This window comes from Furipterus horrens, unplaced genomic scaffold (genome assembly GCF_987537825.1).
Source record: "Furipterus horrens unplaced genomic scaffold, mFurHor1.1.pri manual_scaffold_3, whole genome shotgun sequence".
NCBI classification, from domain to species: domain Eukaryota; kingdom Metazoa; phylum Chordata; class Mammalia; order Chiroptera; family Furipteridae; genus Furipterus; species Furipterus horrens.
Window position 1 is genome coordinate 177,339,956 of NW_028327173.1, and position 17,953 is coordinate 177,357,908.

At 32.6% G+C, this 17,953-nt stretch overlaps 1 protein-coding gene across 1 annotated transcript in view; it reads right to left on the reverse strand.

The window, feature by feature from the left end:
• Positions 1-8,987: 8,987 nt before the first annotated feature.
• The window catches only part of EXOC5 (exocyst complex component 5), a 63,126-nt gene continuing 54,160 nt past the window's right edge, over positions 8,988-17,953 (reverse strand). Inside the window, exons 14-18 of the mRNA XM_090270917.1 lie at positions 16,012-16,132; positions 14,391-14,477; positions 11,273-11,381; positions 10,874-11,089; positions 8,988-10,276 (exon numbers count right to left, since the gene is read on the reverse strand). Of these exons, the coding sequence (XP_090127043.1) occupies positions 10,088-10,276; positions 10,874-11,089; positions 11,273-11,381; positions 14,391-14,477; positions 16,012-16,132 (722 nt within the window). The 3' untranslated portion in view covers positions 8,988-10,087. The remainder of the gene's footprint in view (positions 10,277-10,873; positions 11,090-11,272; positions 11,382-14,390; positions 14,478-16,011; positions 16,133-17,953) is intronic.

A 17,953-nucleotide genomic window follows, 5' to 3' on the forward strand; every position in this document is an offset into this window, starting at 1 on the left:
TTTTAGTAAACTTTTATTTCTAGCTTAATTCCACTATAGTCACTGAACACACTGAATAATTTCAAATTTTTGAAAACTGTGAGGACGTTATAGTCTAGCATTTAATCAATTTTGTAAATTTATATGTGCACTTGAAGTAAACATGTATCCTGTGGTTATGTGTCACTACCATTTACTTTTATATAATCTTTATAGAAAAATCAAAATATTAAAATATACTTTAAAGACACATCTCTTCACTGATTAAAGTTAAATATGTATCAACATTAAAATATTTACTAAATATTTCAAAATTTTAATAAAATTTGTATCGACAAATTTCTTAATATTCAATATTCTGTAAATGTTCTTTTGATCAAAGCCATTAGTAATCACAATGAAAATAATTTGATTTCATTGTGTTAGTAAAATTAAGAAAGCAGAATAGAAAACAATAGGATGACAATGTGTGGGGATCTTTTCTATCAGATTTAAAAATAAATTACCTCCAGAGGATTTTGCTAATCCTTTGGTTAACGAGTAGTCTGTTTTAGACAACCCAAGTTATGTCAAACTTCTACAAGACCCAAAAATATGCTTTCAAAACACCAGTCTGAAATCCATCAAATATAAGAAAATTAGTTTGTGGTATATCCACAATTTGTAATTACACTTCCCACATACTATTGTCAAAGAGTCATTTTTGTTAACCTGAGATACATGTTTTCTTTTGGATTACAGTTAAATATAATGACTAACGACTATGTTATAGATCTACAGTATCCTCCCAGAAGAACCTACCTGACATCCTCAGAATTAAAGTGAAAAACTCTGGCTCAGAATTGGGAATCAAGGTGTAAAACATTCCAAGCTTGTGAACAGTCCAACTATAGAAAGTCATCTATACATTTTACAATTTAAACTTTCTAAGGGACGGACTTTAGGGGGAAGCCGGTGTCATTCCATTTGAGTCTACCAATACACTAAAATAGTAGTGTATTGATTTAAGAAAACCCAACAATTATATATTTATCAAATAATATGATTAAAATGTCAAAGTCATCTGTGTTCCAAAGACAAAGTAAAATGGATTTTTCTTCTGCCACATTTCTAGTATTACCAAGAAAAGTGAAACTTTAAAAAGTTTAAATTTTTAAAAAGATTTTATTTCTAGAGAGGGGAAGGGAGACAGAGGGAGAGAAACATCAATGTGCTGTTGCCTCTCGAATGCCCCCAACTGGGGAACTGGCCTGCAATCCAGGCATGTGCCCTGATGGGGAATCAAACTGACAACCCTTTAGTTCACAGGCCAGCACTCAAGCCACTGAGACACACCAGCCAGGGGTAAAAATAGTTTACAATTCTTTTATGTGACCTTAACCAAGCTCTTCTGGTAAGAGAATAGATGTTCTTCCAGCACTCGCTGACATTCCCCGTAAATCTACTTTTGCTTACATAATGTAAGTCAATAATTAGTATTCACCAAGATATGCAAGATAAGAATCTTAGAAATTTTTTCTTTGATTCCTTCTCTTCCTTGCCCTTCATATCCAATAAGCAACACAATAAGTAACTCCCATCGGTTTAATCTTCCAAGCATTTCTAAAATCCATCAACTCCTAGAGGAGCCTTCATCATCCAGATTAATGCAATGGCCTGCATTCTGCTTTCTTCTCCTCTCTCATCCAACACCAGCATTCCCATCAGGTCCCCTTTTGAATTGTTCGTGTCATTCACCTACTTAATCACCAATGGTTTGTTCTGCTCTCTTTATGATAGCACTTAAAATTCTTTATAGGCTAACCTGCCCAAGTATTCCAGCTTCACTTGCCTGCTTTGATAGACCACACACCCTGAGCTCTACTCCCAGAAGTCTAGGGGTCCTCCCATCAGTGAATATGCCAGATTCATGCACCATACCTTTGCAAGTGTGATTCTCTTCAACCTGGAATGCTCCTTTGCCTGCCTTATTTTCTGAAATGCTCCCTGCCTTTGTCAAGTCCAGCTGAAATGTAACTCCCTTTTTGTAAAACTTCTTAGAGGTAATAGAACAAAAGTTAATGCATTGGTTCTGGAAACCTGCAAGTACAGTTTGGATTCTGACTCCATTATTTTTTAGACATGTAACTTTGGCCAAGTTATCTAACTTCTCTGTGCCTCAGTTCCCTCACCTGCAAAATGGGGATAATAATAGTACTTAAGTCCCCATGTGATGACTAAGTGCAATGTGTTCTTAGCAAGATGCCTGACACTTAGTGCTTAGTAAAAAGTAACTTTAACAGCTTTAATTACTTACTCCAACACCTGTTCCCTCTGAGTTCTTATAGCACCTGGTCCCATGCCTATTATGGCACTTATTCAAGAGGGCTCTACTTTGCTGCATACATTAACTCTCTCCATAGGCTAGTCTTGAGGGCAGGATATGATATAGAAAAACATATGGTATTTATTTGTAATTGAATTCCTTCAAATATAAGTTCCAGCCCTGGCTGGTATAGTTCAGTAGATTGAATGCCAGCCTGTGAACTGAAAGGTCTCTAAATTCCCAGTCAGGGCACATGCCTGGGTTGCAGGACAGGTCCCTGGCTAGGAGAGTGTGAGAGGCAACCAATCAATGTATCTCTTGTACACATCGATGTTTCTGTCCCTTTCTCCCTCCCTCATCCTCTCTCTAAAAGTAACTAAAATCTTTAAAAAATATATATATTTTTTCCATGTTTTGGGCATAAACAAATTATGCTTTACTTCTTTGTTCACTACAGTAAGAGAAAAACACACCAAGAAGAGTTGTTTCTGAATGACAAAATTATGAATACTTTTTATTTAGAATTTCAGAATCTTTACATGTTTTCTGTAATGACCATTTTCATTCCCCCAACTCTGTACTACAGCCAAAGCTTCGGTGGCTGAATGGGGTGAGGAAGCCCTCCTCTTGAGTGGGAGGGAAAAAACCCTCCTTGTGGAGTTCAAGTGTCACACAAAGGAAGTACTGTATGCATGTGTATGTACACTTAGAATATATACATGTGTGTGTTGCGTATACACATAAAGCTCCCTATCACTGTCCACTGAGGAGGAGTGGGGGCAGTAGCATCCCAATCATAATAAGCACATCCGACACACAAATTGTGGCTTCTATATACCAATTTCCACTAAAAGGTGTAAAAATGGCTGATTCCAGAGCTGAGGCAACAAAGGCAAGTACAAAATGAGTTTGGAAAATCCAGTGTACTCCAAAGAAAGAAGTGTTTAAACAATGATGACAGCATGTCAAAAGGACACAGGAGCCAACTTGAAGGGAGCTCCCACTGACCAACTACGGGACAATTTGAGAGTCAAAAGAAATAACAGATAATCCACTGACTAGAAAGCATGAATTACTATTATTATTAATAAATTAAAATTTTGATTAGGAGCAAGATATATACATAGCTTCAAATTACCTCCCCACAAAATAAAGTTAATTTACAGTGAAGGAGCCTGAAAGGTAGTGCCCTAAGCAACTGATCAAAATGAACATCATCAGAAATGAGACATACTGAAATTGTACACTACTTGATAGGATGCAATGAGAACACAAAATTGCTTCCGTCATACCCCTGCCAAAAAAAGCACAACTGGAATCTAATCACAACAGATGAATCAAAATTTAAGGGCAGACATTTTATAAAATAACTGTCCTATAGTCTACAAAAATGCCAAGGGTAACTAAAGTCAAGGAAAGACGGAGGAACTGTTTTAGGGTGAAAGAAACAAGAGCACCTACAACCTAAGGTAACATATGATTTTGAACTAATCTTTATAAAAATTATTGGAACAATTAGTGAAACTTGAATGGTGTCTGAGGCCTAGACGGGAGTAATAAATCAATGTTAACTTCCTGATTTTGAAGGTTGTATTGTGGTTATATAGGAGAATTCCTTCTTTTCGGAAATACAAAAATACTGAAGGGTGATGTATCATCATGACAGCAACTTACTGTCCAAGTGGAAAATTTCCATTTGTACAGTATTTACAAACTTTCTGTAAGTTTGAGATTGTTTGAAAAAGCTTTTTTTTTAAAAGGAGAATGCAGAAAATCAATCCATAGATTATTATTCTTAGAGTTGATAAAGGAATTCATGATATATAACTATAAAAAAACATAACTTTAATTACTATGGACTTTGAACAACTCCTGAGTCCACTGTGCACACGTTCTTGTTCTTCAAAACTGTTTTAATTTTGTCATTGTGTCATTATTTCACCCAGAAATTTTTCTCACAAATAACCTTCAGAAAGAATGTGTGCACACACGCACATGCACACACACACACACACACACACACACACACACACACACACCACACACTCTCTCTCTCTCTCTCTCTCTCTCGTTTCCAGTTAGGACAGTAACATGTTCATAGGTGCTGTTCAGTAGAGAGAAGCTATGTGAGTTCTATTTTTTAATCAAACAAAAATGTAGGTATTACTATAAAAATAACATCTCCCCCATGTGGCAAAAATTAATAATACATCCCACTGGAAAATCCTAATATAAAGGCACTTAGTATTATTCCTTATCAAGTATTTTCACATAATTCCATGTGAATCCTCTAAACAGCATGCAGCATTTGCAAACAGTTTACTTAGAGGTAGTTTCCGTTTTCTTTAGGTCAGCCTTTTCCAGATTTTATTTGGATAATATTCTCTATAGCAAAAGGCTACAGATTTGATAGAACTGCCATAACAAAACACCAGAGTTCAAAAGAACCAAATTTACCCACAGTATAAAGATTAAAATGATAGGCAGGTTAAAAAAAATAAAGATATGGCCTCATTCAAAAGCACCTGCCTATTTAAGATAACAAGGACATCAAGATGGCTTCCTACCTCTCTAAAAAATTTGAAAGTCCACCACTGGAGATTAATTCCTTGGAGTTGGTTACATCCATCCAATCTTCAGGCTTAGTTTATTAATATGAAGATACTTTGGAAGGGATAAGACATTTTCCTTCACTTAAAATCACCAATGGTGAAAACAAGAACAGGTCACTCACCTGAGCTATGAATGAAGCTTATTCCAGATTTCTATCCCTATTCTTAACCCTCTATACTTCTTTCTATTAAGTCACTAGTCACTGATAATTCTGTTTTATGGACCTTCCAATGATTATAAAGTAATTTAAGTGGTTTCTGAAAGTAAACTTAACACCAGTTTGATTTTAAATTAAAAGTGGCTCAGTTGGATACTGCCTCTTCAACACAGTAATATAAATATTAGTATCATGGCTAAAATGAATTATTGACAAATTTAATACATGTTGCACAGTATATATTAATATAAAAAAATGTTATCAGCAGCATAATGTTGACTATGTTTTAATCCATTCCACCTGCTCAAATATTAGTGCAAATAATTATATATTTGTAATGCATCACTGCTGTCCAGCACAAATCTATGCCTTCTGAATAAACGACTTTCCTCTGAGACTGTTTGCTGTTTGGAGTATGATGTAATATATTCATATTTAAATTGGCTTTGTATGGTGAGGCAGACTACAACCTTCTAAACCACTTAGAAAATGAGCAAGTATGATTAATTACCTGTCTCTCTCCACCAAAAGTGATATTAATCATAAGAACTGGTTTACTGTTACTTCCCAAATAATAGTGTTAAAGTACATAGGACCTAGTTTAAAAATATCAATCTTGTTAAGCCCAGAGTTATCAGCCTAGCTGTTCCAAATCACCAAATAAATTTCTTACTTTCTAATATATCAGGTTTCTCCCTTATATACACTTGAGGTGATTTCTCCAATAAATTTGGAAAGAGAAAGAACTGATCAGTGGTAGGAGTGAAAGTTAAGAGTTAAGGCAACTTTTAAAAAGATTAAATATGCAGTTATTGAGACATAAAATAATTACCTATTGTTAATAAACTGAGTACATTTTCCCTCACTTTTGCACTTCAACATTAGCCATTTAAAAACTAATAAGAATTGGCAAACTTATGACATTAAAACAATCTGTTTTTGAAGACAGAAATACTGATTTCTTCTTATTTTCCAAAGAGCTGTCATTTACTCTCATGTTACAAGATATGGTGCAAAATACCCAGACTTCTTCCATCATAAAATTAAGCAGAAACAGTATTATTATGCAAAACAATACTCACTAAAAAGAACTTTTTGATGGAAATATTTCTATTAGGTACAAATTTAATATTCAATTATAATTTGATGGCCACTTATAAAATTAAAAACCAAATTTAAAAAGCATGACCATACACTGGACACATTAAAAAAATCCAATAGCAAATTAAATAGTGACACTGTATATCAACTTCATAAGCTAAACACTACAATGTTAAATAAACATTTGATGAAAAGAAAATTAAATTAAGCAAAACTAATGAGCCTATCAAAAAAAGGACCTATTCAATGTCACATAAGCAGAACCATGTATAGAAGTGTGTGCAAGAAAGAGGTTTCAAGCTCAGCCTTTTACTAGCTGTAGACCTCGAACAGGTCTCTGTAACATTTTTGTGCCTTAGGTATTTCATCTGTCAAATGGATATATAATAGTACCCACCCCCTAGGGCTGTTCTGGAATCAAATGAGATAATATATGCAAAGGGCTTAGCATAGTAAATGGTTCTTAAGTCAAATGTAGCTATAACTATCTTTGTTATGCATCAAAATTTAAAAATTGCTCTTTTTACTTTATGTAGAATTATTTACTCTAACAATATATACTGGTATTTTCCTCCAAAGTACACATGTATTTCAGGACAGATTTTCTCAAACAAAAAGTACTACAGGAACTAAATACAATTAAACTGAGTGGATGAAAGCACAGAATGTTTGTGTATTGAATGCTAATTAGAAATCAGAACTCAGTATGCTACTGTAAAACATCTCATATATATGAGTCAAAATGGACAATGTATGGGTAATATGCAGAACTTTTTTGCATTAAAAGTTAAATTCCCAGATGTGAGCTTTTTAAGTCACTAACAAATTATGCACTGAGTAAACCTTATTGTCACATACAGTTCAAGCATGCCTCAGGCACTGCCTTATAAACATGACTATCTTAAGGGGTTCTGTGGCATTTCAGGAACCAAAATATCTTTATTTGATTACTTACAAGTATTTAACATCACAGATGAGAAAAAGGAATTTTAAGGAAGCAGTACATTCTCCACTTTGAATCAATCTAGTGGCTGATAATTCAATTATTTCACTAAGAGCCAGAAAGCTGATATTCAGATAGCGAAATATTTCAAATGAAGTAAATAGCCTAAAATATATGAATTAACCTATTTAGCAGCTCCTTTTAAAACAAAGAAAAGTGCTAAGTACTTGCAACGACGGTGATGCTCATAAAGTGAGGTTAATAAGTATCTTGGAATAGCAGAGTTGCATCTAGCTGTTATTTAAGTTCTTCATAAGGACTACTTATCTATTCTGGATGACTTTTTTCAATATCATAACTTATAGAAGCTAGACTTCCTTCTTAAACCTGTGTTCTGTATTTCACTTTCTGTATCATTTTATGCAAACATAATATACTCAAGTTTAAAAAAATAATTAATTTGCAATGTTTTAGAGCATATTTTCAACTTCAACACATTACCTAAATATTGCTGTTAGCTCATGTGGAACTGCAGAAAATTGCAAAGATTATCTTTATTCAAATGTTGGCTCAAGTTACTAATATACAAAGTTCCATTATTGCTACCTAAAATTACCATGTACATATGAAAAACATTTTCCTTATTAATCATCTCTCTTGAGCCATAAATTTTGGGTGAAATTTTTTAGTGACTGTGACTATCAAAAATATTTTTTTAATTGGAATATTTCTGCTAAAAAAAGGAAGCGAGAACACCTATGTTATAAAAAATAAGAAACATCTTAAGAATAAATAAAAAATAATTTATAAAATTCAGTGTGGACGTCTTTAAATGTAAAAAATAAAGTGAAATAAAAAAACAATTGCAGGGAATTTGTTTATTGAGCATTAATATTAACACTTCTAAATTAAGTAATCACTTGTGAGTTTTCTTTGTCACTGCCCTGTCAATGGACATAATGGAAAATATTGCACAGAACTCAAACATGGAAATAATAATTAACAAAATATCTATGCAACAAGTATATGCTGCACATTTTTAAAATTAATCTAAACAAAATAATTTGAAGTGCTTCTCTGTTTTGGAAGTCTTAAAATGTTCTCTCATGTTTTATTTGAGATCCACCCCCACCCCTGCCTTTTTACAAATTGACACTGTATACAAAGAGTTCAAATGACCAGTAAAACTACTGGTTTAAAATTGTTGGCTGTAAGTAACAGAGGTATAATGTGAATTCACATCAGAGCTTTCTAAAATGGCAATAGTATCATACAAGCATATTACTTCCTCTAGTATCCAAACCTGATCTGGTTCTCCCTTGGCTAAGGAAGAAAAAACTAAACAGCCTTCTAAAGCTGCCACAAGTTCCTTAAATGCTTTCATAAATGTTGGCATACTTCATTTCTCTTGCTCACCTTGATAACACTGGGCTAAACAGAAAATGAAGGAAATTCAGTCACCAGTAACTTAAATAGTAGCTACCTTTAGACCTGAAAGTTTTGGTAAACTGTTCAGAAACCTTCTTTAAAAAATAGTTTTCCAAAATTAAGCCAAAAAGCTTACATTAAGAGGAAAAAAATGCTAAGAATAGGTTGAATATTAAAATTACCTGTTCCTATAAGATTATGAACAAGACAATGGAAGCTGAAACACTATATATAGTTAAGAACGCATTTTCACAGAGCAAGTTTATAGAGTAATGGCCTTACTAAATTTCCACTTGATGTTTAAAATGTTATAAGTGAGCCCTGGCTGCTGTGGCTCAGTGGATTGAACATTGGCCTGCGAGCCAAGTGTCGCTGATTGGATTCCTAGTCAGGGCACATTACTAGGTTGCATGTCAGGTCCCCAGTTAGGGGCACGAGTGAGAGGCAACCACACAGTGGGAAAAAAAAAAAAAAAGTTATAAGTGATTTATTATGTCACCATATTAAGCCAATTCAATTAACTCCATTTAGTAGGAATTGCTTCAGAAATGCCTTGGAAAAGATGATGACAGAAATTATAGATTTGAAAAGCAAAACTTTGCAAAGCTCATTCCAGACTTAAGAGTATCAATCCCCAATTCCTATTAAAATAGAAGGCTATCTGCATATTTAGCCATCCCATCTTATTCCAGTTTAACATTAAGACAGAAATATTAAAGGACTGCATTGCTGCTAAACATTGTCAATATTTCTCATCTGCACTATTTAGACTATATCTCACTTTTTTATTTCCCTTATGATATTAAAATAATGAATAAATATGGTCTTTCTGGTAAGGTCCTCCACCTTATCTTAACTGAAATATAAAACAAGGTAGTTTTATTAATTTCTTGTTAGCATTGATTTAAAATCTGTTTACCAAATAAGAAATAGTAAACTTTAAGTTTTGTTTTGTATTTTTTTACCCAGAAAGCAGATATATTCTAATACATTCCTAATATCTACATAAAACATTTCATATTTTAGTTTAGTATATAACATTTTTCTTGAAATAGAAGTATGGTTGTAGCTCAGAAAAAATCCAACCAACCAAGGAAATTATGCTCAACTGTTAACCTTTTGAAAGAGGCAAAAAGTTCTCTAGGAATACCTAAAATAACTTGATTAACAATTAGCAGTGCTGAAAGGTCATTAAAATTGATAAAATAGGATGGTGAAATTTCCCAATGGAATATGTTAAAGAACATGAACTGGAAAACTGGTAACATCTCATTTGCCTTCTGACACTAAGATTTTCCAGGATAAAAACCGTGAGATATAGTTTCACAGAACTGGAAACTTATGTCAAAGAATGGTATTAAAAATCAACTTAAGAGGAAAAAAACAAAATATGGCTAGTAGTATCCAAATTTCAAAAAAACATCTCAAGGGTAAGTATGGCTGCTGTTTATCCAAACAGTCATTTTTCCATAAAGTGTTGGCTATGTCATAAGAAGTCTCCTGTGCTTTCTATCAACCAAGGCCCGCTGAAGTACAACACATTTCCGTTATAAATTCAATCTCAGCTGAAATGTCGAGCAAGGCGGGCAGATCTATAGTCAGCACGAAGTTGTACAAAGGAGTGAAGAATGTTCTTGTCCAGATTAGCAAGTTGTTCTCCTGAGCAGACTTGCTTTAAATTATCTGGGGCAACTACGAGAAGATTGCAAAGTGCATGCAGAGTATCAAAAAGCTGTAATACCAGTGGAATCTAAATTGAGATAAGAGAAGAAAAAAAAATATTGAAACAAAATAATTTACAGTTTTATAATCAGTAAATTATTCTCACGTATATACTACTGGTCAGGATTTATTAATGTGGGAGGGTTCAATATGTTAAAAGTCAAATATGTCAGTTATTACATAAACTTGGCTATAATCTTTGAAAAAATTAATATTTTGTCAATTTTCTTCACTATAACAATCATTTATACTTCTGTGGACTAGAATTAGTTATCACTAATTTAGTACTTTTCTTAAATAATTTAAACCTTAAGAAAATGTGATTTCAGAGAGATGAAGAAAACATTTTGCTCATGTGTAACATATACAGCATTAGTGACGGTAGTCAACAAGGTCATTTGGACTGTGGGAAAGAAATATGGCTTTGTCTAAACCAAAGCATGAAGCAAAATGTGTTAATATGGAAATATGATTAAAACAATACTTTTTCTGTTAGGAAATCTTATTCTCACTACAGCATCAATAAAAGTTATACATTTTTCACAAATGATAAGTCAGGACAGATTTTTAATGGTCCGACATGTTCTTGAGCTTAGTTATAAGTTTGATAATTGTGAAAACATACCTTGAAGTCTTTGGCACACTTCCTATATTCAGCTACATCACAAATTGCTAACATGCCACCCATACAACTGTAGGAATATTGTTGAAGATGTTCATAAATAAGTCGATGAAAACGTACTCCAAATTCCATCAAAACTGTATCCACATTCTTCCCATCCATGGAATTTTTAATCTTGTCCACTTGTTTTCTTACATAAGCACAGACTTTAACACAGGCCTGTAAAATTTTTTCTACACTTATTACATAGAAATGTGTATCATGTTAGCTAATGATACAATATATATTGTTTCTCATTATTCTCTAAGTGTAAAAAGAAAAAAACTTAAGACTATAGTAACATGATAACAAACGTCTGAAGAAAGCTGGTTATTACTAGCATTATCAAATCATTTTACTCACATTAGTATACTGAATCAAAACATTGTTTTCATCTTCTGGCTTAAAATCTGTTTTCTTTTGTTCTGCAGCCAAGATATGCTTCATTTGTCCAATCATACAATTTAATGTCCTAAAGAATTGAGAAAAGCATATATTTGATCAATTTATTTTTATTATTTATACTAAATTAAATTAAAATTATTTAGTTTAATATCACCATAGAACTATTTTACTATTGGTAGAGTTTAGATTTTAGAAAAAATAAAATCTAGGTCTTGTTGTCAAAGAACTCTTGGTTTTATGAGCTTTGTGCTCAAAACAGGGTAAAAATTCGTTTGCCCAATACTTCATTTAAATCTTTAAACTATCAGAAGCCTGTCACTGATTTACTTTCTTAACAACTATATATAAAGAATGTTTAGGAAAGGGAAAAGAGAGGGCTTAAACAGAACGGCTAAAGTTTGGAAAAACAGGTGAGAAGAACATGCATTTCACAGTCTAAGACAAGCAGAAGGCTGGGGGCAAGTTATACTGAAGGCCCAGCTGAGAAGTAAGAGCACAGGTTTATAATAGCACTAATAACTTTGAGTTTTATGATATTCTCTAATAGTAATCAGCCACCTAGTTATGGAAATAAAAAACTGTACTGATTCAGAGTTGAGGACATTTAAGACAGTTACGGTTAAGAAAAATGGTTTCAGAGTAATTATGAGTAGTTCAAGGATGGACCAAGCAATCTAAGCACAATAATGAATCAAGTAAAACTAGGAAAATAAAAACAGATTAGCAAAAGATAAAGAGTTCCCTCTGAGGTCAGAAAGCAGGTATATGTAGTTGGAAGAATAGGAAGTTTTGAGCACTGAGTGGAATTATTCAGGTTCAAGGTTTTTGTTACCAATGATAACAAGGTCTAACAGGATATGAAAGTAGGCAGCTAAAGTGGAGGTGATCAAGAAAATGACTGTGTCGTACACATGGAGGTGGAAATAACCTAAGACCTAAGATTTACAGAAAAATGTTGTGAGTCAGATGCCCAAATCCTCAATAAATTTAGGAAACTGACATAAATGAGTGAGAGACAACAGCAAAAAGAAAGGAAAGATGATGTGAGCTTCAAAGGCAAAGAGAATCTGGCCTAACAGTAGATGGGCATTGGTTGGAAAATATCAGGAGGAATGCAGGTGAATGCTGAGTTCATCTCTTGGCCTCACCGTTCAAGGGTAAAGCAGAATTGGAAGTTCACATTCAAGAGCCCACCCCAGACCACTGTGTCCTCAATTAGACAACTAATGCAAAGACTTTGAGACTAAGGCTTACGTGGGAAGATGAAAAGAAATTACCTAATACATATTAAAAGGCAACTAGGAAATTTCTATTTCCTATACTTTTGAAGGCTTAACATATTCAACTTCCCAACCTCCCAAATATGATTTTCAGGTGTTCTGAGGCAAAGCAAAAAGAAATAAGTTAGTATGAAGGATTTATGTTATAAAAATACATACTTTCTTGAAGTGATGATTATAATGTATATAATGTATACCTTTACATAATTTTATTAAAAGAAATTCTGTATATGTGTAATCTCATGTGGTCCTGACTGAAAACAACGGGACAGACCAGTTTTTAGGATTCTTCTAAGCACTTAATTCTTCAGTAAACTAGTCTCAGTAATTAATTCTATAATATCCTTATTTTTTTCAGTTTTATTTTTCCATTTTATTTTTCTTTCCCTTATTATCACATACTCTACGGCAGTTCTTGATCTTAATGAGAAGGTAAGAGAGTTGAGGGGGCAAGTTTGTTACCACTAATAAAGTAAAAATATACTTTTAAAATTTTTAAAAATTTTTTAAAATTTTTATTTATTTTTAGAGAGAGAGGGAGTAAGAAAGAGAAACGTCCATGTGTGAGAGAAGCACTGTGGCTTCTTGCACGCCCCCAACTGGGGACCTGGCCAGCAAACCAGGCATGTACCCTAACCAGGAATCAAACTGTGATATTTCAGTTTGCAGGCTAATGCTCAATCCACTGAGCCACCTCAGCTAGGGCTATTTACTTGTCAATAAAATAGGGTGGATTCCAGGTTTTCTTTATAAGAACATGATAACTAACTTGCATTCAAATATGCTTTATTAAATAGATGAAAAAGGAGTTGAATTACAGCAGATAAAAAAGATATGACTGAACCTAGTACAATGGGTATTAGAATGAGTCTCAGCTGTACCAACATTAACTGAATGATCTTGAGCAAATTGCTTAATTTTTTAAGCTTCCATTTCCTCATCGGTAAAATAAAAAGATACCTCCTACGTAATAAACAAAATAATACAAGCAAAGATTCTTTCACTGTGTCTGGCACACAACAAATGCTTGATACATGGTAGCTATTATAATCATCAATAAATACATGCCCACCATCATCTCAAAAGAGAAAAAGAGAACCACTGCTTTACAGTATGAATAGGTAATTAACTACAATAAATATTGCAAAAAATATTTTGAATGTAGAGTTTGCATTCACTTAAAGGAAGTTACTTTAGTTTGTTTATTTGTTTATTTATTTGATTCCAGAGAGAGGGGAAGGGAGGGAGAAAAAGAGGGAGAGAAACATCGATCAGCTGCCTCCTGCATATGCCCTGACCAGGGACCAATCCTACAAGTCAGTCATGTGCCCTGACTGGGAATCGATCCTATGACCTTTCAGTTCATGGGAGGATGCCCAACCAACCAAGCAACACTGGCCAGGGAAGAAAATTAGTATATTTATTTAAAGTATTTCAGATATAAGCCTGGAAATTCTAAATGAAAATAAAACCCTCTGTTACAAATCATTTTTAAGGAGCTTGGAGAGAGTGTGTGTGTGTGCGCGCACATGGGGAGTGGGAGGGTATTAAAAAAATTTTTTTTTTTAAACTGAATCTGGTTTAAAAGAAATTCTAAACACACTGACCTCCAGAAATAATAAGCTTAATGATCCAATAAAAATAACATTCTAATAAGGATGAAATCAACATGTAAAAATAAAGTCAAATGGTGAAAATTTAAGATAGATGTTTCTTTTCTGAAAACCATTTTCATGGTGCTATAATGGTGTTTTTATAATTTTTTAAAGTGTAAGTGAAAAAGTAAAACAACTTGCCTATCAATGCCAGTATCCAATTTCATCTCCATTTGTTCAATTATTTCTTTTTTCTTCTGAAGGCATTCGGATAACTTTGGAGAAGAGCTATTAAATGTTTAAAGAAAAAAACCACACATTAAGTAGTCTTACAATTCTAAGTTTTTCATATTCATATGTGTATTGCTATATACATTTATATAAACATACACATTATTTTAATATGTTCACAAATAAAAAGAACATAAAGAATAAAGTAATTATAGTTGACCTTGAATAGCATGGATTTGAACTATGTGGATCCGCTAATCAGCGAATTTTTTTTTCAGTAAATACTGTATATGTATTTTCTCTTCCTTATGATTTTCTTAGTAACATTTTCCTCTCTCTTGCTTCATTTAATGTAAGAATACAGTACATAATACATATAACACAAAAAATGTGTTAATGTACTATTTATCTTATCAGTAAGGCTTCCAGTCAACAGCAGGCTATTAGTATAGTTAAGTTTTGGGGGAGTCAAAAGTTATACATATTTTTGACTGTGTATAACTTTTATTAGTGGCTAAGGTGGTCATTAAACTGCAGGGGTGGGGTGGCATTGGCATCCCTAACCCCTGCATTGTTCAAGGGTCAACTGTATTTAGTATTTATTATAGTGGTAACACTAGTAAAACTTAATGGAGAAAAGGAAGATTTAAATCTGTTTCTTGGTTCTCTGAGAAAGCCTCCCTTAAGAATATAAAAATGTGATTTTGAAATTTTGGAATTATTTGGTTTCCTTAATAAATATCTGGTATAATAGTAAGAAAAGTCACACACTAACATCAGTCTTAAGATCACAGTAAATTACACTAATTAAAATTTGGAGACTAACAGTTGTATTTAGCTTCTCACATTAAAAACAAATAAAATACCTGACAGTCATATTTGCCTTCTAAATGCTACCTAAATGTCGAAAACACCCAAAATAAGAAATATGCTTCCCTAATAGTTATGTGAATTATTTGCTATGTGGCATTATGGCTCTTTAAAAAGTAAATTTCCTTTCAAAGTATGATCAGAGATCACAAGTAATCTTTATCTTTGAGATTGTTTCTAGAATAATTTCTTGGTATATCAATATTAATAGCAAAATGTCTGGAATTATATATATATATATATATATATATATATATATAAATACACACACACATTCCTCTTTAATAATTACAGTACTACACATACAGTTTTATAAAGCATGTTAAGATACACATTACTTAATTTAATCCTCATGTGCTTCAGAAGTTCACATAAATTGCTAGGAAGATATAAACCAAACCTTAATGCCTCATCAAAATCTATCCTATTAATTTCATAAAAATTTGTACTGATGTCTGTATATTACAAAAAGTGGTTATAAGCTAGAGGTCCTCTTTCACATCAGATACAGGTTAATGACAGATTCAGTCTTTTCAAATAAACCAAAATTAATACCACAAAAGCAAGAAAAAATAGGAGGCAAGGAAGAAGGAAAAGAATCTTTACTTTTTCACACTTTTCTGTACTGTTTGATGTTATTACTAATATATATTACTTCTAATATTTAGCAAAAAGATATGTATAATACTGTTATTAAAATACCAATGAAAATTTGACTCACCTTATTAGTGGCATAAGATGGTCATTAAACTGCTTGTCAAAAAGATGGAAAATAGTATTGGCCTGCTGCACAACATCCAGAAAATAGAGATTTGCATTCCGAGAATCTGAAGAGGGAATTCCTAGAGTTGAAAGGCAGGTATATGTTAGAGTCATACTTTAAGAAGTTCACCTTGGCAACAGAAAAATGAGTGTGATTTTATAGATACAAAATGAATAAAAGTAACTGTTTTAGTAAATTAAGAATGATTTTTATAGACAGAACAGTAAAATTAAACTCATTCATAAGCTAACAAAATTCATCCAAGTTTTTATGCCCAAATATTCACCATCTACTCTGTCTTCATTATTTGCTGAAATTGAAAAATAGATCAATAAATATATCCTCTCAAACGATACTTTCTCCTTCCTTTTCCCACTCTTTTGTGCCCAATGATTCACCTGAGCCATGCAAATACATCTATCTACCATTTTTCTTATAGCTGGGCCTCTTTCTCTCTGAGAACAGTTAAAATAATTTTCTTATTAGCTTTCTGGTTCAAATCTCTTTATCTTTTATGCAACATAGTTAAACTTATTCATTTCATTCACCATGCTCTCCACTACTGCCTCAAAAATATTCATTCTCCTCACTGTCTACAGTGTAAATTCTTAATTTTCAGTATGGTATTCAAACCACTTCACATTCTGGTCCCCAAAAGATAGCTGACCATTTCAAATTTCAATTCCCTCTTTTGTGTAACAGAGTAATAGATAAACTCTAAGGTTCCTCTAACCCTAGATATTTATGTTTCTAGCTAAAATTAAAAGGCATTAAGGACTAAGAAAAATATTCACAGCAAATGGGAAAAAATTTAATACCCAGAGTTCTTTATAGGATGTTTTCAAAGTTTCAAAAATGAAAATCAAAGGTGTTTTATTTTCCCACAAAAGACAAAATCATTGATTGGTAAGAAAATTAAAGGCTCCAACACAAACTTACAAGAGAAATAAGTAAATCATTATACACGTAGAAAATATTAATCCTTGTTATTAATGAAAGACATGAAAATTAAGGCAATAAGTATACATATTTTTAACCACTAAATTATTCAAGTTTTTAGTAGAATATTAAGTGTTATGCAGAAAAACTGGTACGGTCATACATGCCAATAGCAGCGTAAATTAGTGGGGAAAGCCCCTTTAGGAAAAACAGCTTATATGTATAGAAATTTTTTAAATTTATAATATACTTTGATCTGGTCATTTCATTTCTGGAATTTTATCCAAAGAAAATAATTCAAAGTAAGGAAAGCACTTTAAGTTCTACAATTTCATTGTAGCATTATTTATATTACTAAATTGCTGAAGAGAACCAATATGTCCAATAACAGGGATGGTTAACTTTACATATATATGTGACAGAATTTTATATAATCACTAGGAATAATAGCAGTAAGTGGTAACTAAATACATGCATGGAAAATATTTATGAATATAAGGGACGTTGCTATCCTACCAGGAAATTTTCTAAGCCCTTCCAAACTGTGAATACTGCTATTAAAATGAAGATGCTAGGTTTCCATACTAGCTAATACTAGCTTTTTCATTATCTTTTTAAATCTTTACATCTTTGAGGAATTATCCCAATACAAATTACCACATTTTAAAGTCATCTGCAAAAGGTAAATGTTAAATACTTGATGTCAAGAATTAATTGTAATTAAGAAACCAAAAAAAAAAAAAAGGATACAAATGCTTATCTATAACATGAGAGCAACTATATAAAAAATGGGTAACAATGTAACGATAAACCAAAAGGTTACTAAATTACTGAATTATAGATAATGTTGCTTCAATGTTAGAAACTTTATGGAATAATGTTATACAGTCAATAAATATTTTTTGAGTGTCTGCTACGTGCTTTCTAGGTGATAGACTATAATGGTGTTCAGACACAAAAG